Source organism: Puma concolor, chromosome D4 (genome assembly GCF_028749965.1).
Source record: "Puma concolor isolate L17-30 chromosome D4, mPumCon1.1.hap2, whole genome shotgun sequence".
NCBI classification, from domain to species: Eukaryota; Metazoa; Chordata; class Mammalia; order Carnivora; family Felidae; genus Puma; species Puma concolor.
In genome coordinates, this window is record NC_141679.1 from 85,921,194 (window position 1) to 85,943,771 (window position 22,578).

The window sequence follows — 22,578 nt, forward strand, 5'->3', positions numbered from 1 at the left end:
ATCCTGGAGTGCTTTGAGGTTCTTGTCAGGCATGTCAGTTATTAAATCATGCTGGAAAACCTCTGGATATTTGAGCCTCCCCATTTTGATACAACTTAACTTGTTTTATTTTTAACTACTGATCCCAACTTCAGGATGTCCCCAACAGTGAAGCAGCAAATGGAAAACAAAGAATCCTTTCTTTATTACATATGATTCACTTGTGAAATTCTGGATCTCATTCTTTGTCGTACATGCTTTATTTTTCCATAGTTAGTCCCATTTTGGGCCCACAATTTTTTTTGCTGTTTTCTTGCTAGCATTTCATATAGACCAGACTTTGCATATCTACACAGACGCCACATAGCCATTTTTTTTTTTAATTTCTTTATTGTAGAGAGAGAGCACATAGCGGGGGAGAGTGGCAGAAGGACAGAGAGAGTGAGAGAGGAAGGGAGGGAGAGAGAGAATCTTAAGCAGGCTCCACACTCAGTGTGGAGCCCGCCACGGGGCTCAATCCTGGGATCATGATCTGAGCCGGTATCGAGCGTCAGCCGCTCAACCCACATCTGAGCCACCCAGGCACCCCCCCCCCACCCCACCACCCGTGGCCATTATTTTAATGAAACAAGGATATTCCATTGTATAGCATATTTTTATTTTCTTAATTGTCCTCTCACTTTTGGCCATTTTGTTTTTACTTGTTATATACGTATTAGCTAATAATCATGAGAGCGGACATGTTGTAACCTAACAGATGCTAACCCCTGTGATAAATGGTTCCTGACTTCACTGAATCTTCAAAAGACCCCTATTTAGAGATGAGCATTATTAAACCCATCACATATGAGAAAAATGAGGCACAGTAACTACTGAGGGTTTGAAGAACTTATCCAAGATTCAAGTGGGGGAGTAACTGGAAGACACACGCAAGTCAGACTCCAGCCATACTGTTAGCCACAGAGCCACCCTGTAACAGTGGTTAAGTGCCTTTTACAGAGGGTTTTATATATTTATGCATCAGGGTTTTCTGGTAACGGTTCTATTGAGATATAATTCACCTACCATATAATTCACCCATTTGAAGTATCCATTTCAGTGTTTTTTAGGATAGTCACAGAGTTGTGCAACTATTACCACAATTAATTTGGAAACATTTCATCATCAAGAAAACCCTCTACTCATTAGCAGTCACTCTCCATTTCTCTCCAGCCCTCACCTTGCCACCGCTTCCCAGCCCTGGGCAACCACTAACCTACTTTCTGTACAGACTTGCCTATTCTGGACACTTCATGTAAACAGGATCCTCCAACATGTGGTCTTTTGTGATTGACTTTTTTCACTAAGCATAACCTTTTCAAGGTCCACGTTGTAGCATGTGTCAGTACTTTATGCCTTTTTATTGCCGGATAATATTTCATTATCTAAAGGTCCCACATTTTGCTTATCCATTCAGTTGATGGACATTTGCACTTTTGGCTATTAGGATTGATGCTGCTGTGGGCATTCATTACAAGTTGTTGCGTGGTGTGGACTATGTTTTTCTTGCTCTTGGGTGCACACTTAGGAGTGGGATTTCCAGCGTCATATGGTAACTCTGTATTTAACTTTTTGAGGACCCACCAAACTGTGTTTCAGGGGAGCAGCACGATTTTGCATTCCCACCAACAGTGTTTAAGGGTGCCAGTTTCTCCACATCTTCACCAGCACTCGTCATTACCATTCTGGCCATCTTAGTGGGTGTGGAATGGTCTCTCCATGTGGTTTTGATTTGCATTTCCTGATGGTTAACGGTATTGAACAGCTTTTCACGTGCTTGCTGGCCATTTGTATATCTTCTCTGGAGAAATGTCTCTTCTGATCCTTTGGCATTGTAAATTGGATTGTCTTTTTATTGTTGAGTTGTAAGAATATTTTCAGATATTCCAGATACAAGTCCTTTATCAGTTATATGGTTTGCAAAATTTTCTTTCTTTGGGTTTTCTTTTCACTTTCTTGACATCCTTTGAAATGCACAAGCTTTTTATTTTGACGGAGCTTGGTTCATTTACTTTTTTCCTTTGTTGCTTATGTTTTTGGTGTCATACCTAAGAAAGCATTGCTTAACTAAAGATTACCAAGATTTATGCCCGTGTTTTTTTCTGAGGGTTTATAGTTTCAGCTCTTACATTTATACCTTTGATCCATTTTGAGTTAACTTCTGTGTATGGTGTGAGATAGGGGTCTAACTTTATTCTTTCACATGTGGATGTCATGTTCTAGCACGATGTGTTGAAAAGACTATTCTTGCCCCCGCTGACTTGTCTCAGCATCCTTCTTGAAGAACAGTTGACCATAAATGTGAGTTTGTTTCCAGACTCTTGAGTTCTCTTCCATTGATCTGTATGTCTTTCCTCACGCCAATAGCACGCAGTCTTGATTACCGTAGCTTTGTGGCAAGTTTTGAAACCAGGAAGTATGAGTCTCCCAACTTCATTCTTCTTTTTCAGGATTATTTTGGCTATGCTGGGTCCTTTGAATTTCCATGAATTTTAGGATTAGTCTGTGTCTGCAAAGAAGCTAGCTAGGTTTTGATAGGAGTGGTGTTGAATCTATAGATCAGTTTGGGTATGGGTAAGATTTTGAATGATTTTCTTGTGATGAGTTTCCGAGTACTTGAGGCTGCAGGGTCTTAGGTCCGCTCTGGTCTGCTCTAGCCTTCTTCTACAAACATTTTCCTTCTCTTCAAGCACTCTATACTTGACCCACACTGAGGTACTCACTCTACACTCTTCACTCCTGTTTCCTTCCTGACTCTACTTATTTGCCGTGTTGTTTTCCTTGCCTGAAATGCCCTTTCCCTCAATTCTGAGCGTCCACACCCCTTAGCTTTCAAGGGCGAGCTTTACTTCTGCCCCCTGCGTGAAACCGTCTCTGACCCCGAGGTACCAGTTTCAAGTAAGTTCGCTCTCCTCCACGGTCAGCGAAGATTGATGAACGCCTCCGTAGGCACCACAGGCTTTGCGAGAGAAGGTGACTGACTAAGATACTGGCCCTTCCCTCCGGGAGCTCAGTCTGGTGGGTGACCTGGCCCTGAAAACAAGGTCTTGCGTTACAACGTAACCAGACGGAACTGTCATCCGTCAGAGAGCAGGGGCCAGCTGCCTCCTTTCCACTTTTCATCACAGCCGGCACAGCACACGTTTAGTGGAGGGAGGGAACAACGTAAGCATTGCGGTGCAGCGGTCGGAAGCCAAAGGAAGCGATCGGGTTTGCCTCTCAGTGGCCCCCTGTTCTCTGTCAGGACACGCTGCGGCTTGGCGTGGGGGAAGCACGTGGGCTCCAGGGTCAGACTCACTGATAACAGGGTCTTGCTCTGCCACTTAGGCTTTAGCACCCCAAGCACATGACTTCACCCTTCTGGGCCTCAGTTTCCTCATCTGTAAAACGGAGGGGGGAATATCAGATACCTCACAATGTTTTTAGCTTGGATTTTAGCCGCGTCTATGTCTTTTGCGCATCTTTGCTACTAACCTTTTTCTCTGAGGGTGAGATTCATGTTTAATTCATCGTCGAATCACCTAAGGCACCTACCATACACAGCACCTTGCTTGGAGGATGGGCTTCATAAAGATAAGCTTTAGTACTCTCTGTTGCCAAATTAACTTCCAGAAATACCAGTTCACGGTGCCACTAATGACACAGGCTTGTTCCTGTTTTCCACAGGCCTGTCGGCGTAGGCTTTAAATTTTTATTCAGTTTTACTATTCTAATTTTATTTAATTTTCTCATCATCATTTATTAGCAAGACCTGAACATTTTCACACGTGTTCGCTTGCTGCTTTTGCTTATTCTTATGTGACTCGTCTGTTTAGGAACTAAAATTGCCTTGTGGACTTGTATTCATTTCCCACTTTTCCCCCGTGTTTTTCTTAGTTTCAAAATTTGCCTTGGTGTTCGTTTTTGACAACTAATTGACTTGTGATGTCTTTATATCGATACACTGGAGAGCCACGAGGGATTTCCCATTCTGCATTTTCCTCCTGATTTGTTGAACCAGTTAAGTGAGGAGGCCCAGGGCTGCGTCCTGTCTGGGCCTGTGGTCTGGCTGCGGTGCAGCCCCCGTGATCTGGGTGGGAAGCCTCTTCCCCGTGACTGGGGGTCTGTCACTTGGCTGCCCGTGGACATCCTGAGTCACCAACAAGTGACCAACAAGTGTCTTACCACACACGGAGAGGGGGTGGGCTTAGGGTAGCCTCTTCATTTCGGGTTAAATGTCGTTTCCTAGAGCCTCTTCCCAGGGGCCAGGTGAGCCCAGACCGACCGGAAAGACCTGTGGTCAGCTCTGTGCAGTTTGCAGCGCCTTTAAGGCCCCGATTTTATGAAGTCAGCCAAAAAACAAAAAAAAGAAATGAGACTCTTGTAATGAATTTAAAATAGTTTGTTGCTATCCACACAGTACTTAAAAACTGGAAGACTGTTTGTTTTAGTAAAGTGCTGTATCCTTCCTCTGTGTTCATTAGCATGACTGAACACATTTCTATTGACTCTGTATAATGTGTTTACTTAGAATCAGGCCTGTTTAAGCATGTGTAATTAGTGGCTCCGTCTCTTACCCCGAGTTGCTGTAGATGGAGGAATGGAGCAAAGAGCAGGGTGGCAAAGGCAAGTAATATGCCAGCCTTTTCGTTTATTGGAGGAAAGGTCTCACCTTCTTCACACATTCAAAGGTCCCATCTTACCGGCTAATAGTTTCTGAAGGGGCAGGGTCGCTACGGGTGTTTTCCCGCCCGGGGTAACCGTCCCTGCCTTGTGAGGTATGATGTCTGGGGTCTGGATTGAGGACATTACTACTCCTAGCTCATAGATCGGATCTAGCCCTCAGTTCCCTTGCTGGGAAAAGAACCCACCAAGTTCCTGAGTTTCCTCCCCTCCCCACTCCCAAGTCTACGAGGCACCACCACTGATGGCGATCCCCCCTCGGTCAAGCCAAGACCAGCGGCGGGACTGCCCTTCCCTCCCCGTTCTGTTGTCTGATTTGAAAGTGCGTACTTTCTGCCCCAGAACTGAAAGGTCCTGAAAGTCAATGCCAAACACTGACATAAATTGTGTGCTAGAGGTTTACTGGTAATAATGACAAGAAGAACATTCATGGCTGTGCTTTATCGAGCACTTACTATGTGCCAGGCACTGGGCTAAGTGAAGCATATGATGTGGTATCACATTTCATCCACCCAGTGTCCCTTTGGGGTGGGGTTCCATTAACTCCCTTTTGCAGATAATGAAACCCAGGCTCAGAGAAATTAAGTCACTCTCCTAAGATCATAGAGCTGATGGCGGAATTGGGACTTCAACCCAGATACATCAGACTCATGTATTGAGTGGCTGCAATGGATTGAAATTCATTTTTTAAAATCACAAATGGGGGCGCCTGGGTAGCCCAGTCGGTTAAGCATCCAGCTCTTGGTTCCGGCTCAGGTCACGATCTCATGGTTCGTGACTTCGAGCCCCGAGTCAGGCTGTGTGCTGACAGCACAGAGCCTGCTTGAGATTCTCTCTCTCCCTGTCTCTCTGCCCCTCCCCAGCTGGCTCTCTCTGGCTCTCTCAAAATAAATAAATAAAACTTAAAAGAATAAAACCCACAAATGAACAAACCAAAAAACACCTGGTTGGTCACCATTGGAGGTTGCTACATCACCAACTCATTGCTCTAAGATTTAATAGGTAAGAGCAAAGAATCATGTGTTTTTCTTTCCTTTCCTGTACCACGCCTTTTTCAGGGAGACCAAGTAGTTGACGAAGAAAAGTTATTTTTTATGTAGAAGAATTCCAGCTAAAAAATGCAGAAGGAATCCCAGAATTAGAAGACGGACATTTTGAAAACTTTAATGAGATTATGGATCTAGGTAACAGTCCTCAGTGGATGAAAACACTGCTCGAAGGAAGGTTGTTGGGGACTTTATAACCCAAGTTCCAGGCCGACACCATGGGAACCCGGGGTGGCACAGCCGGATGCCATACCTCATGATAGGACACTGTTGGACATATATGCACCACTTGTGAAGCATTCCTACCTAAAAAGACAACCAAACGAACAAACAAAATCTAACCTGAATCTAATCAAGCCTTCCACTCTAACTGCCACCTTACAGGAAATACAGGAGAATGACCCAATCTTACCAACTTGTCAGTGCCCTGAAGAAGAGGGGAGGGTGGAGAGGTTGTTACAGAATAAAAGGAACCTAAGAGTCCTAACAACCAGAGCTGGTGCATAGACATTGTTTGGATCTTGATCCAGGGAAAGCAATAGTTAAATGATATTTTTTGAGAATAATAGAGAAAACTTAAATATAGACTGTTCGTGATAGTTAGGAGTCATTGTTCATTTTGTTAGCCGTGATAATGGCACGCGGGTCATACGAAAACTGATCGTTTGCCTTGGATGCTTACTGAGATATTGATGGGCGATATGACACGGGGTGGGGATTCATTTTAAATCCTCCAGCAAAACTACCAGGGAGCAGGGGAAAGAAAGAGGTGACAGCAGCTTGTCCATTGTTGACAGTGTTGAAACTGGATGATGAGAACAGGTGGATTCATTCATTCTGTTGTTCTCCCTACTTTGGGAAATGTTTGAAATTTTCCATAAAAAAAAGAAAGAAGAAAAGCCCCAGTGGCAAAAAGCATTAATACTCAGGGTGTCCGTGGGTATGTCCCTGATGGCTTGAGCAGTGAGCAGATGATGGTTGTGGCAGTTATGTGGCTGTGAAGCCAGCTCCACGGGTTTATTCCAAGCTGCTTCTCCTCGCAGAGGTGTGTGCACCCCTGGAAGCCCTTCCCGGCAGGGGTGTCTGGGGTCAGGTCCCGAATGCAGGGCAGGGCTCCTGGTGCCTGCCCTGCAGTCCCGGCCTGTGGAGGGCAGGAGGGGTGCAGCCCAGTGGCTGGGATGACCGGTCGCTTTTGCTGCCAAGAAGGGAGCGTGACAGGAGACACGGCGTTCAGAATAGAGATGTTGGCGTCTCTGGTAGACTCATACCTTTTCTTGTCCTTTTCTTCAGAGGAAGTGGCTTTTAGAAAAAAGAGGCTGTGCATTAAATTTATCCCACGGGATTCAACTGAAGCTGCAATTTGTGACATTCGGATCATGGGCCGGACGAAGCAGGCCCCCCCTCAGTACACGTTTATTGGGTAAGTCTCAGGAACGCTGATCTCCTCTCTTCTCTCTGCCAGGAGTGCTCAGGTCACTCCCAGGGCTGAGGTCCCGAGACGGTGTGTGACCCGGGGGCTCTTGGCCACCTGCCTCTCTAGCCTGAGCTCTCATTGCTGCCCTTCCTGCTTACGCTGCTGCCAGTCCAGACGCAAAGCCCTTGACCTCTCTGTGCCTCTGCTCACACTGCCTTCTCCATCTAAGGGACTTTCTTTCCCTTGTCCTCCTGTGTGTTCATCCTTCAGGCTTCTCGGGGGCCTTTCCACATACCTGAAAGCCCAGATATTTGCTCCTTTTTGACCACCTGGCCTCAACCCTCTATATTGTGTATTCGCCCCACCAGAGTTTAAGGAGCACCCGTTTTGTCCCTCAGGGCCAAAGACCCCGGCTGTGGTGCTGAGGGAGCAAGCAAAGACCTGCTCTCATGGAGCTGGTCTTCTAAAAGGGAAGACAAGCAGCAAACAAGAAATAAACGAGACCATTTCAGTTAATGGCGAAAATGAAACAGCAATGAATGGAGGCTACTTCAGCGAGGGTGTCAGGAGGGTGACATTTGACAGAGATGTAAATGTCAAGAAGAAAGCAGCTCTGCAGAGACTTGAAGGCAGAGCCTTCTAGGCCCAGGAGAAGAGTGAGTGTAAAGGTGGGAATGGGTGTGGCATGTTCAGGAGCAGAAAGCAGCCCAGTGTGGCCGGCATGGGCAAGCGAGGATGAGCCGGGGTTTGGAGTGAGCGGTTAGCAGGACCTCGCACAATCGTGGCGGAAGTTTGGATTTTATTCCAAGAGCATTGGAGAGCCATTGGAGGGTTTAGAGTCGGGAAGAAACATGAATATTGCATGACTACATGATAATTCCTTGTGCAATTCTTTAGTCTGATGTTCATCCTCCCTGATAAGCAGAGGACTGCTGAGGGCTTGGCCCACTGTGTCCTATTCACCCGGTAGCCTCAGTACCAGACGTGGGCCCAGCTCTGTAGCTGTTTTATAAATACTAAGTACAAAGAATCTCAGGATTTCACTCTGAGCTCTAGATTGTAAGTGACAAGAAACCCAACCCAGGCTGGCTTAAGCAAAAGGAAGAATTTGTTGGCCGACGTAACAGCAGAGATCAGAGGGCAGGATGGCTTCAGGGGTGGCTGGAGGTAGGTGCTCAGAGGACATCCCTAGGACCTGGTTTCTGCCATGTTTACCTCCTTTCCCAGATTCCTTGGGGTAGATGCCTCTCTTCCACCTGCTTTTCCCCAGTGGACTCATGGTGGTGTGGGAGCTCCGCCTACTCATCCTCCAGGTTCAAGTTCTGAGGCAGAGAGCAAGTCTTTGTTCTTGATCATTCAAACAAGTTCTAGAATTCAGTCTCAGTGGTCCTGATTGATCTCACGGGGGTCATGTGCACCCTGAACTCATCACTGCTCCCTAGAAAATGTCATTCTCTGAGAAACCAGGCCTGAACCGGAGGCAGGATTGGCTCTGTTGGAACCCAGGGGCTATGACTGAGGAGATAGCTGCCCCCCAGATATGGAGGGAAAGCAAAGAGTCAGAAAGAGGGACGAGTGGATGCTGGATGCCCAAAAGATGACAGGTGTTCATTATATTCAGTCAAGTGAAATTCAGGTCTCTCCAACCAGTGAGTCCCATAGATCATTTTTGGTGCCCCTGGCCACGGGCCTCTCTCCCTGTCCAACTTCGCAGGTACCACGCCCGTCCCCGTGGGCCCCCATGGGTGCACTCTCCTACTTGGCTTTTGCAGTGACCTCTATATCTGGGTTGTGCTCTGTTTTGCTTCTTGTTCACTTGAGCTCAGGTCTTCACTCTATAAGCCAAGCCTTTCTCCGCGGAGCTCTCCCATGGGCAGTGGCTGGGAATGTGGTGTTTGCATGGAGCACCTGGGGAGCAAGTGTCTCAGGAACACCTGATTTTCATCTTGGTGCACAATTAGACTCTCGGCTGTGGAATCTGAATGCCCTGATTCAGGATTTTGTGGTCCCTAAGAAGGATTCTATGATCATCCTCTTCCTACACACTGAAAAGTCCTGTTTTGCAACATGGTTTAAACTAATTGTATAAACAGGATTACAGGAGGAGGAAATAGTTAAGAGAATGACCATACTTTAGGTATTTTAGGAGCAGCTATTTACATACAAATAAAAAGTCATTTAATGAACTTTTTTTTTTAATATTTATTCATTTCTGAGAGCACGAGTGGGGGAGGGTGGGAGACACAGAATCCGAATCAGGCTTCAGGCTCTGAGCTGTCAGCACAGAGCCCCACGTGGGGGCTTGAACCCATGAACCGTGAGATCATGACCCAAACCGAAGTCAGATGCTCAACCGACTGAGCCAGCCAGATGCCCCAATAATGAACTTTTAAAGTCTAATGTCAGTTACTATGTGTATTTTAAATTACAAGCTATAGTACTTTAAAAGACTCCATTTTTAACCAGTTTAAATAATTCTAAAGAATAGATTGTTACCATATATATCTTGATAATCAAAACTAGAATCTTTCTTTTATATCATTTTGAAAAGATTGCTAAATTAGCATATTTGGTATCATCTTGGAGCAAAAATTCTTTTCCATAAGATGACAATTCCCGCGTTGTTTTTTTAAAATATTTATTTTTGGGGCGCCTGGGTGGCGCAGTCGGTTAAGCGTCCGACTTCAGCCAGGTCACGATCTCGCGGTCCGTGAGTTCGAGCCCCGCGTCAGGCTCTGGGCTGATGGCTCGGAGCCTGGAGCCTGTTTCCGATTCTGTGTCTCCCTCTCTCTCTGCCCCTCCCCCGTTCATGCTCTGTCTCTCTCTGTCCCAAAATAAATAAACGTTGAAAAAAAAAAAAATTAAAAAAAAAAAATAAAATATTTATTTTTATGTGATCTCTGTACTCAACGTGGGGCTTGAACTTAACAACCCCAAGATCAAGAGTCACATGCGGCTCCAATTGAGCCAGCCAGGTGCCCCCAGTGCTATTGTTAAGGAAAGAAGGAGAACAGTGTCTAGAACTCTGAGTCCCCTTCTTCTTAAAAATGAGCACATATAGGGGTGCCTGGGTGGTGCAGTCGGTTAAGCGTCCGACTTCAGCCAGGTCACGATCTCGCGGTCCGTGAGTTCGAGTCCCGCGTCGGGCTCTGGGCTGATGGCTCAGAGCCTGGAGCCTGTTTCCGATTCTGTGTCTCCCTCTCTCTCTGCCCCTCCCCCGTTCATGCTCTGTCTCTCTCTGTCCCAAAAATAAAATAAATAAACATTGAAAAAAAAATTAAAAAAAAAATGAGCACATATATTACTTTGCAAGAGTTTGAGGTTGTCGGCTGGGGGAAACACACCTCAGCATGACAACAGCTCCTCCAAGGCCATTGCCAAGATGTGATGAAATCAGCACAGCTGATGGGAATCATCCGTCTAATAAGACCTGTTTGTGGTTTAGAAGAGTTCCTATGGTGTAGTGAGGAGGTACTAGAAGTATCCACTGCAGAAGTCTGTCCTCATGGTTTGACGAGATGCAGTTCTGTGGGGCAGCTGAGAAGTTGTAAACTGGATGTGGCTAAAATAATCCCATTCCAGCTCCAAAGACCGAACCAGTCTCATAACCACTCCTAACTGGGTGTTGTGGGGGTGGACTGCAGTGGGTGTGCGGATCACGGAACAAGAAACCTGATGTGGCATTTGTCAAGCCCTCTTGGGACCACTCGTGGTTGTAGTGGTCTGTGGGGCACATGCCTCAGGCTTTGTGGCTTGAAGAGATCTCCCAAACTGACCACGAGAATGAGGCCAACTGCTGGTGACATCCAGGCAGTAGGAGCTTTATCCAGAAATTGGGATGTGTCCTTGAGCAGGGTGGGGCTAATTCCACCCCCCCCACCCCCCCACCCCGCCATTGTTAAAAAGCCAGGCACATGCATCCATTCATCCATTGTTGCCCCATCTGTCTCATGCTAACCAGGTAAAGGACTTCAAGTGGATCATTACATAATTACCTACAGTGAAATGGCAAAATGAAAAGAATTTTGAGGGCTGAGAACTAAGGAAAATGTCCATAGTATAACCGGGAAGCAGCTCCGGGGTGGCTAAAGATGGCATGTCAGAGAAACCTGCCTTGTTGGGACAGTTGACTTCACATTAGGCTCTGAACTGTGACATCTGGAGCACAAAGGGAGGTGACATAAGTGATCATTGTGGGCAAGAGTGGACTCCCCGGTATTTGAGGCTATGATTCTTTTCAATGAATTGGTTCACTTTGTTCCTCAGGTAAATGCTTTGTGCTAAACCACACCATGAAGATTTCTCTTTTCTCCTAAAGGGAACTGAACAGCATGGGGATCTGGTATCGAATGGGCAAAGTCCCCAGGAATCATGACTCATCTCAACCCACAACGCCTTCCCAGTCATCCGCTGCTTCCACCCCGGCCCCCAACCTTCCCAGGTGAGGCCTTGTCAGTGGTATCCTATGCTGTTACGCGTGTTACGGTCTTGTGGTCTCGGGTCTCAGAACAGCTCCACTTAGTGTGTGCTGAAAACTGCAGAAGCAATAAACCGTTTGAGGAGATTTTTAAAAACCCAATTAGAAATGTTTGCATTACACGAATGTAGAGGCCATTCTGTATTCTGTTTTGTACGTATTCTGCAGGCTCCTAAAATAGCAGAATATGCAACTTTAAATTGGCTTGCTATTCTAAAGAGCTCATACCTGCACACAAACGCGTGATTTATAGCCACGTGGTTGGGAACACTGGCCATAAGAAGGTAGAATTCCTTCTCTGCCTCGGCCAACAACTCATTTGAGGGTTGGTAAGTAATTTTGTTCATTTTCGTATCATTTCTTTTCCCAGTGAGCCACAAACTAAGAAATGGGTAGTTTGGGTATGAGAGAATAGTGAGAAGGTTTTCAGGGCATGTTGGTTTCAGTAATCCTGCAGAGAAGCTTAGGTGAGCAAACTGGTCACTCTGTACCTGATTTCAGTTGTAATAGACGTAGTAATGGTCTCTACGCTTTCAGCAAAAAGTAGATGGTGAAAAGAATCCTGTCAAATAAAAACTCTTCCCTCTCAGCCCTTAAACTTACCGTGGTGAGGATTGCCTAATGCAGAGAATTGTCAATTTCGTGTGCTGTGCACCTGAAACTAATAGAACGTTGTAAGTCAACCATAGTTCAATAAAAACAAACAAACAAACAAAAAACCCCTCTGCTTTACTCGTAGTGAATTATTTGAGGGCAAGGAACAAACAGCCGTGAGGGATTAAATTTGAGAAAGGGATTACAAAAATAAATAAAACAAGTAAGAATTGGCGAGGCAGTGCTGTTTGGGGATTGATGTAGCACAAATGAGGAATCTAAGAGCTTCCACATGGGTGAATAGAGATGAACAGCGTCTGTCGGGAACAGATTGTGGGGCTCCTCCTGGGCCCCACAGACCACACCCTGCCCTCCAGGAGGTGCAGAGGAGAGCCTGGTGTAGCCACCGGTTCTCCGCGCACTGCTCCTCTAGCTGAGCGCCCGCCCCGACCTTGGCAGAACACCACTGGCGTGAGCCAGCAGCTCAGAGGACTCTGTCTCTCGGGACATCCCCCATAAAGCCAATCTGGTCTTTCCTCATGACAGTTTCACGAACCCTGAGCGATACTTAAACTTGACCACCTGGAATCGCCTGAAACTTTGCAAGTAGTTTTCAGCCTCCCTCTGGCATGAAGAGACAGGAATAGCCAGTGAGCTTCCCAGAGTTGTACACTGAACAGTGGATGTCTCTGGTTTAGGAGTACCAGGCCAGCGCAGCTCAGTTCAGTTCAGCACTTTCTCAGTGCCCAGGGCACCTGCATGGCTGTGGTCACTGTCAGCTGCACTGGGGACAGCCCAGGCCCATCACCTGTGCTCAGGTCAGCTGAAACCCGTAGCCCGGGAGTAGTCACAGCTGCTACCTATTGACATCACAGGGTCTGGAAGGGGCTAGATACGGGCAGCACCTCCGGGCAGGCTCTAAGTTTCTGTCGGATAAAGAGCACTGGTTGTCTCGGTTAAAGCACGAAGAGCTCCCCCCACAGAAGCTTGCCAGTCAGCCAGAGAGCACGGTCACCAGCGATGGAAGCAAGAGGGCCCGGGAACACTGGCCACGGGGAACCAGGTAGAATTGGAGATTCTTTGTATCAGAACGAAGGGTTCACAAGGCTTGTATATCTTATACAGAAACTCTTGTTGTGGTTTGCAATGGCTGCAAGGAATTTGGATCAGTTTTGTTTTACTTGCCAAATGAAGCAGATGTCAGAATAGTCCATATAAAAGGTATTGTCATATGACTGAGTTAAGTCTGCCACTGTGCAGTAGGATAATCGAATGTTACATTAATGCTTCCCAGTAAAAGCCACTGTCTGTCCCAAGCTCTCCTCCGGCACTGGGCAGCACTTCCTAGGTGGCATGCACATCTCTGGGAGCCTCCTAATGCACGGGGGCGGTTTTGGCGTCTTTGCTTTTTGTATTGTTTCCCTAACTAGTACCTTTGACTTTTAAAAAATGAAATGCTGATGATTCACTCAAAATGTCCACTGAAGATTTATGAAATGATGAGTATTTTCCTGGAGGCTTCAGGTCTGTCGGGTCTCCAGCAGAGGAATGTGATAGCTTTATCTCTGTGGGCGATGCTAGTTTTCCCATGTGGGGGTCTGCATGGGGCCCATGGGGTGAAGGCCTCCAAATCCAGCTCCTGTGAACTCTCTCCCATCCCGAAGCTTCAAACTTTAAGCTAAAATAGTACTCTTGTCTTCCCTTCCTTTTTCAGGCTTCTATGCCTTTGCTCACGTGGAAGCCTGTGTGCAACAGGTGTGTCTTCGATTTCCCCTGCTTTAGATGTCCGCTCAAATGCTTCCTCTGCCAGGAAGCCTTCCCTGAATGCCCTGGGGCTGGGCCTGGGCTGGGCTTTTCTCTCTGAGTGCTTCTTCTTGGTCATCATGCCTTCACTTTGGGTTGTGGTCATGTGAACTCCTTGAGGGCAGGAACCATGTCCGGTATCTGTTATCTCTAGCGCTCCGCACAGACCTAGACATGTACTCAGTTTTGCAACAGATGCTTCTCTCACAGCCTAGGACCCTGTGCTGCAGTCCCACCCACCCCACCCCCACCTCCACCTCCTGCCCCTGACGACTCCTGAGTCCCTGAGCACTTCTTGGGCCCTTTTCTGACTCTAGCCCAAGCTTAAGAAATACTTCCAAGTGCGGTCTTTGTGTGGACACAGGGATCAGGTGGCAAAGCCAGGCTAGAGAGAGTGTGCGGTGGTGCAGCGCCCTCTACTGACCAGATCAGGAGGTGGCCGGGAGGCCGTTTTTCCCAGCAAATCTCGCTGAGGGGACTGGAAGGGACCGAGGGAGGGGCCGGTAAAGACCCTGTTGCCTGCTTGAGCTCAGGCTTTTGCCTCAGAAGCTAAAAATGTGTGCTCTGCCTCCCCATTTCTTATGTTGTCCCTCATGTTTCAAAGAATCCCATGCCGTCTTTTTGGAGCACTGTTATCCCCAGCTGATTTCAGACAAAAGGAACGGTTGGTGGACTTTTCCAGAGTTGATGGGTCATCACCTGAGGACCTCATGGTCCTGGCAGAACTGCCCTCTCTTTCCAGAGGCAGTTCCTGGCCCCAGGAGCAAGCACTTCCTGCCTGTTTCCTTCCTGTTGTTGCAGAGAATGATAGTCTTTTCCTTTCGGAATGGTCAGGCCCCCGCAGAGACGAGGGAGCCCCTCGGTTGTATCCAGTGAATGGACACAGTGTTTGGTAAAGTTCACGGCAAGAGGCAGGATGAGGCGTGTTGGCAGTGCTCTTTTTCCTCATTCAGGAAACCTTTATCTCACACACATGCATCGCTGCACACATTTGCCAACCACTTCCAAGCAAAGAAGGACCTGCCTCCTCTTCCAGGAGCATGGAGCCCATGTTCTCTCCGGGCATCAGTGCGGCTCCACCTTCGGCCTGTCCATTCCATGCACCCCGGTCAGGGTGGTCCGGCCTTGGGGCTGAGACACAGTCCCATCTCCCCATCCATCCTCCGAGGCGGCCACGGCTCTGCGAGTCCGCCTGATACATACAAGCAGACGATCGGTCTGTGGATCCAGGCTTTTCTGGTTCTCTTCCATGCCGCTGCCTTAGGGCAGAGGGAAGCGCCTTCCTGCTTCAACCAGAGCAGCCCCCAACTGCTCCATTTCACGCTGGGTTCTTACATGTGGTTCTGCTGCCCCCGGCTCCGAGGTTTGGAAAAGCTCTGGGAGGCAGGTGGGTTCACAACTGATGGAGCACCGGCGGCCCCAGAGTGTGGATAAATGAACGGTTCCGTGTTGTCCCGGGTGGGGGCCCCTGGTGGACTGCTGCCCCCTGGCTTGCTGAACGGTAGAACCAGTGGCTTGATGAAGACATCAGAGGCATGCTTATCAAATTTGCAGATGACACAGAGTCATTAGGGAGTGCTGATGTGCTGAACGACAGAATCAATACTCTGCATCTCCTCTACAGCTAGAACACCCTGCTGGAACCAGGAGATGAAAGGTGATGGGTGAAAACGGACGGCATATCACCCCCCTCCCCAGGTTAAAAAAGTCAGTTGCACAAGGACCAAACTGAGGAGACCCGGCTTAGCAGTGATTTGTGTGCAATGACCAGGCTGGGCACGAACTGGGGTTGTGTGGAATGCCGCCTGGTGTGCCCAGTGGGGCGTGTCCCAGGAGGTGGTGTCCCCACACCTGTCGGGTTCGTTGGAGGGTCACGTTGATTGCCACACACCTCCTTGTGAAACTTACCCAAATTGAGCACCGAATTAGAGTATGAGGAACTGCTGTTTTGACCTGAGTAGAGACCTGGCAATTGGCTTCAGGTGTTTGAATGGTCAGTGGGTACAAGGCAGAGAAGTGTTTCCAGGTGGGGATGGGTCGTGGGCAATCCCAGAAGACAAAAAATCGAGACTTTTCGGACCTGCAGGGTTCTTCATAAGCCTTATTTAAAAAGCATATCCCGGGGCGCCTGGGTGGCTCAGTCGGTTAAGCGGCCGACTTCAGCTCAGGTCATGATCTCGTGGTCCATGAGTTCGAGCCCCGTATCGGGCTCTGTGCTGACAGCTCAGAGCCTGGAGCCTGTTTCAGATTCTGTGTCTCCCTCTCTCTGACCCTCCCCCGTTCACGCTCTGTCTCTCTCTATCTCAAAAATAAATAAACGTTAAAAAAATTAAAAAAAAAAGTATATCCCATCCCCACCCTCAGATTCAGACTCCTTGCCAGAGGTGACTCCAGGGAGCTGTGGCAGGTGGAGAGGGCGCAGAGCAGTGGGTGTTTGTCGCCGTGGTCTGCTCTGTGTGTGTGGCTTTTAGTGCTTCCTCATTGTCTGATTTGTGGCCGTTGTCCCCTTCCCCTCACCAGTGCTGGTGTCTGGGGAGGAGGCTCGGAGAGCTGTGGAGGGCCGTGTGGCACCCTCCCTGGGATGGAGGGCACAGAGGGCCCTCTGCAGTGCTGACCTGGTGTCTGTGTCCCGGCCTTGGCATGGATTTTGTCCCTTTCCAAGTTCGTCTGAAATAAGTAGTCTGGACTCCCAGGTGCTAGAATTTCTAGCTTATGTGGACACCGGGCTTGGGCTGTCCCAGGAAAGGTGGAGTGTGTGGTTCCAGGAGCTCCTGTCTTCCCTTCCCGCCGGCCCGAGTCTTACATGTCGTGTTTCTGAAGGACCAGCTGCCACCTCAGGCCGTGGGCACGTCCTACGATCCTCTGCTGACATTGTCCCTCCCCTGGGAGAGGGAGCCGCAGAGCACACGCTCCTCTGCCAGCTGTTGAGTCCTGCCCTGCAGCCTTCGCCTGCGAGGTGCGGCCTCTGGGGAGCCTCTCCCAGGTGCCAGGCGGGGCTGAGCTTCCCTCATAAGGCGCGTGTCACTGCCCTGAGTTGTTCCGGTAATCTTCCGGTGATTTGTCAGCTCCCAGCGAGTTGTCAGTCACAGGTTCCAAAGTATGTTTCTTAGTGACAGACATAATTGTACTTAACTTTTTGCGTGGATGTTATCAATCTGTGACAGATACTCTGGGAAATGGGGCATTTTGATTGCAGAAGGTCTGTCACACGTGTTTAGTCTTCCTCTCAGGGACACCAGGATTCAGTCACAACTTTTGCTTGTCGATGTCAGGTTTTGAGAACATAGATCCTTGCTGACCTCAAAAATCGTTCCGTCACTCCGATCCCAGGGCTGTCATCGGAAAGGTTAATGGCTCTTCCTAAAGGAGAGAGAAAATCACACTTTGAGGATCTGGAATTCAGGCCGTGCACGCCCAGGCCCAACCCCCCCATCACAGCCGTTGTCAGAGGCCCCTGAGCCGCCACACTCTGTCCGGCCTCCTTGACCCCGCCTTCCTGGGGATGTGGGATCAGCTCCGCCAGTTGATCAAGCCGCAGAATAAGCCAGCAACCCGGACGGAGCCTCGGCTCATGGGCTGGCATCCTGTTGTCGAAACTGACAGCTTAAACTCCGCAGGCCGCCTCTGTCGGTGGTCAGTTATGAGACGGTTTTTGTGCTGTAGATGACATGTGTCACCTGCCCTGTTGTTGCCGGACTTGAACGGGGGGTCCAGGCTGGCACCGATCAGGGAGGCCGAGTTTCCCTGTTGAGGTGTTTGCCACCGGCACTGGAGATCCTGCCTAGGGGGAGGCCCAGCAGGCTTGCCTGGTTTATAGGTTTGATGCGGGAGGCTCAGCTGAGGGGAGGGGAGGGGAGGGGACGGGACGGGACGGGACGGGACAGGACAGGACGGGTTTTCAGAGTTGAAAGCTGTTCTTTAAGGTTCCTCACTTATGAGAAGGGCTGTCTGTGTCCTGCATCAAGGTGAGATGAGCAGGCAAGACCAAAGATGGATTCTGTTGGTTCTCTTCTTCCCCCATAATAGTAAACCGTATGGCCTGGATTCCGAGCTCCCTTCCACAGAAGCAGGACCGTCTGGGGGCACATGAGCCCCGGGGGAGCACCCTGGCTTGGTCCCCCTGAAGGAGGGCTTGGGGCTGGCCGGTCCAGCAGGGCTCTCAGAACCTTGCACCTCAGCAGGGTGTGCCCAGGCAGAGCTGTGGGTCTGGCTTCACTTGGGATCATTAGACTTCCTTTTTCTTCACACGAAAACCACACACATTTTTGTTGGTTTAACTGTGAAGATGGGATACACATTTTCATATCCTTCCATGCCGTGTCACCCCTTTGAAGATGAAGACTTAAGGCAGATGTTTCTCGCACGTAGAGCACAAGCATGGGCATTCACCATGTATTTGAGTTCTCCTCTGCTCCTGGTACCTTCCACCCACTCCGTTCAACAGAACCAACAGCCGGGGCATCTCGGAGGAGAGCCGTCCGCAGGGGCAGGACCTGAACACCAAATCAAAGTGAGATTAGACCCTGAGCTTCCTGGGGCTCAGGTATTACTTCATTTCAATGGTTCACCTTTATATTCTCTGCCTGGAACTTCAAAGTCCTGGGTTGCCTGCTGTCCCATTGAGGTTTTTAGACTTGCACGTGTTCTTTTTTCTTTCTGGAACTTTCACTGGCTTCCTGTTATCTGACCTATCTCCCATATCATCTTGCATCAATCCAGGTGAATCTCTTGACTCCCGAGCATCTCAGCCTCATTCCAGAACCATCTCAGCCTCATTCCAGAACCATCTCTGCTCTGGCCATTGCTGTGTATCTCCCCTCATGCCTGCCCCAGGCCCTCCTGGAAGAGGCAGGCCAGACTCCAGAATACTGAGGCTTGGTCCTGTCCACCTTCCGGCCTAGGGTAGCCTTTGCCTCTTGTAGAAAGCCCGGCCCGGGCTGCTTTCCCCCTTCCCCTCCTCCAGTTTCTCACACCAGACAATTTGGCATTTCACATTTCCCTGTCATTGCTATGTATATTTATGTTTGCTCTTATGACTAGATCTGCTGGCTTATTGATAACAGGGATTCTCCTGTTTCCTTCTCTCGTAAAGCTTCGGAAAAGGTTAGTCACACAGAAATACAGATGATAATGTAGCACCGTGTATGGAAATCTAGCAAGTTCTTTTGGCCGTGCCAACTCAATTCAGTTAAGCGTCAGTGAAAAATGTGTGGCCCCCAAATGGCAGGGACTTTTGAACACCAGGTGCCTGGCACATGGTAAGCACTCAGAATGTGTATTAAATGTATAAAGTGAGCTGGTTTAGATACACAGGACCAGGTATCCTGTATTATCATTCTCCACCTTCCATTTATTCTGCCAGCCAGCCAGCCAGCCAGCCAGCCAGTACAGACTTGCCTTTGCATTTGCTGGGTCTCCAACACTTTGCAAGTGCTTTTGCAAATAAGAACTCACTTAATCCTAATAACAGCTCTGTGAATTAGGGTACTGTTATTCATATCCACTTCAAGATGAAGAAGCTGAGACCCAGGAGGTTAAATTCCCTTCCCAAGGTCACACAGAGCTCGGATTTGGACCCGAGCAGGTGAGCTGCCTGTGGCTTACAGGCCGCCTGTGCCCGGGTCACTGGCTGTGGAGCAGCCAGCCAGGTGTCCCAGACGTCTTCACGTGCAGCCTCTCCAGGCTCCTGACCAGCAGCTGGGAGCCGGGGGCTTCCCAGAGTGTGCACGTGGGGCTGGGGGAGCCCGTTGTTTTCCTGGGCTCCTCCTGTCGGAAGCTGCCCTGCAGTCTGCACTCACACCCTCTCAGGAGACACCCGGATGTTGGCCGGGGTCCAGTCCGCTGGTGCCATAGATGGTGGCCGAGGAGAACATGTGGACGCCATACACGAGAGGGTCCTGGCGTCACAGCTCAAATGGCTCCCGAGCCCGCGATGAATCGGGGTTACGAGCAGTTTGCTTTATTCTGGCGATGATGAGAGCCCTGCGAAAGAGACCTACAGGGGAGGGTTCTCCGAATATCTCTCAAGTGCCGGTGTCACCGAGCTGTGACTGCTCTTGCAACAGTATCAGACTTCGCTTTGGTGTCAGTAATTTTGAAGGGGAAATTTCATTAGAATGCAGTTTGGTATTGTTGGATATGAATGATGGGTTTAGGCTGAGCAATACACTTTTTGATATTAATTTTTAATATGGCTTCTTGGGAAGTCAGAGCTTCTATTTAATGAAGAATTGACTATTAGTCAATACAGCTCCTGCCTCTGAGCCGGCCTTCTTTGCTCTCACTCTTCCACATCAGATTTTGACAAGGTATTTGCTGCTTGTAAATGTGGTATCTTTGTAATTTTTGTGACTCTGAGTGTCTTATTTTTCTTGGTGGTTATGATGGTTCTGCGTGCTTCTTGTGGTCCCGGAAGCAGGGCTGTAAATGTGAAATGATTTCCTCCTGTGTCTGGTTCGCAAGTGCATGGGGCTCTTTGTGCAGTTGGTTTAAAGCTCCAGGGTTTGGAGAAAGGCCTTTTTCAGGATTATGAAAATAGTTTTCCGTGTGTCAGAACAGATTTATCAGTTCACTTTAGGGTCGGTTTTGTGAACCAGACCATTTAGAAGAGGATATTTTACCTTTTATCAGAGTGGAAGCTGACAGTCTATTTGCAGGTAGCTCTATGGAATATTTCACCTGGATCTTTCAGTGTAAATCTAGCCGCCAAACAAAGTAAAAATGGGCGTTAAGCGAAATTTCCCGTGATTTTACCCACCCCAACCCCCACCCCCGGGCTGTTCTATTTCAAGGCAGGGTTTCAATTATTAATTTGGATATTTAATAAAATCCCTTGCTTGCAGGAACTTTTAAAAGTCCCCTTGAATTTTATTCGGGTCGGGTTTTTGCCCGTGGGTCGGGTAGCATTCAACTTGAATATCTTTCTTGAGCAGATGTTTTGTTTCCAGTTGAATAATAATATTAACAATCGAATAAACGAAATTATCATCATCATTATTTCAGCCACAATTTTTTGAGCATCTTGTGCCGGGCACTGTGCAAACACTTTACAGATATTGTTTAAATCTTCCTAGCCACGCAGTGAGGTGCGTAATGGAAACGAGCAAAGCTTTTAAGAAACGAGCAAGCTGCAGCCAGGAGAGGTGGCGGCTGACCCGAAGGCAGAGCATCAGGGCTCAGAGGAGCCAGGACTGGAGCCCAGTCCCACCACCCCTGCCTGAGTGTTAACACTCTTGCCTCAGTGTCTCCTGCGGCCTCGACCAGGACCAGACACAGCCACAAGCCATTTCAGCCCATGGTTCACATTGTACCTCCTTCTTAGTTATTGCTTCATTTTGCTCAGCAAATTGTTTTCCACAGCTTCTGAGATTGATTGAGCAAGGAGGAGAATGCGCCTTTGATTCTTTGTTAGGGTTTGTTATTTTCGGCTCGGACTGTTCCCCTGCCCGCCCTGCACTCTCACGCACGTAGCCTTTTATGAATCTGAGTTTGGCAGTCTCGCTGCTCTTGAATTTAGGAAAAGCGGATATTTTAGTAGGCTGGAAGAAGATGAAAAGCTAGAAGTGCCCATATGTTCCTTGTTTTTAAAAGTAGGGTCAGTGAGGTTTAGAGACTCTTTAAATATTTCAGTTTATAAGATTAGACTAGATCATCTGGAATGGAAGTGTGGTGCCCTGGGTCCCAGACTTCACTTTTTTCTTCATTTCTTTTATATGGGAGGTAGGTGTTTTGGCATCGCAGGGTTCAAGTGTAATAAAACTTAAATGTAGTGAATAAATACCATGATTTGGAGTGTTGCAGCAGCTATGAAGTTAGTTTCCTTTTTCTTTCTTTCTTTCTTTCTTTTTTTTTTTAAGTCATCAGTGACTTGAAAAATAACAGTTTAGTACAAGGATGGTAACTTAACTGAAAACTCCAAAGCCTTAAATTTGAGTATGCTTGTTGAGTGCACCTGGGTTTGGACTGTACCCCCACCACCCCCCCACACACACACCCCCGCCTCCACCCCCTAATGTATATACACAATGCTGGATATAACTCCAAACTCCAGAGTCGAGTCTTTGGCATTTTGCTAAGGAAGCGTGCTCTTCACCCAGTTAAATCTTGGCAGGCTGAGATTAAGCCTCGCTCCTGAAATGTCTGTTTGAGCACTCTGAAATTGAACACAGTGGTGCGTCTTGTTAAACCAATGCCATCCTTTGTCCTCGCACCCTCTTGGCAAGTGATGTGGTTGGTGGTGGTTTTTCTTGATCCCGAGGTATCTGTAGAAGCCCACAGTCTGAGCAACTGCCTACCCCAACCCCAAGTCTCCAAGTGAGGGGTCCTTGGAGGTGACTTACTGCCACGCACGTGGAGAGAGGCAGGGGGGGCTGGGACCAGGTCTCCCCTCCAGTTATGGTCCAGCTAGCATTTGATACTTCGGGCTGTGAGGTGTGACAGACAGCACTGTGCTGCCCTCGGTGACCCCACACGAGGTCCTGGGAGAAACCTGGCTGAGGAAGGGCTGTGGTCACCACCCTGGTAGAACCTCTGAATACCCAGAGAGGAGGGACCTTGACCTTAAT

The 22,578-nt window shown here is 48.4% G+C and overlaps 1 protein-coding gene across 4 annotated transcripts in view; it reads left to right on the top strand.

Annotated features, from left to right (window-relative positions):
• The window catches only part of MVB12B (multivesicular body subunit 12B), a 220,972-nt gene that overhangs the window by 69,617 nt on the left and 128,777 nt on the right, over window positions 1–22,578 (top strand). For all 4 annotated transcript variants that reach the window (XM_086684033.1, XM_086684035.1, XM_086684036.1 and 1 more), the window contains exons 5-6: window positions 7,017–7,146; window positions 11,459–11,581. In XM_086684033.1, the coding sequence (XP_086540159.1) occupies window positions 7,017–7,146; window positions 11,459–11,581 (253 nt within the window). The remainder of the gene's footprint in view (window positions 1–7,016; window positions 7,147–11,458; window positions 11,582–22,578) is intronic.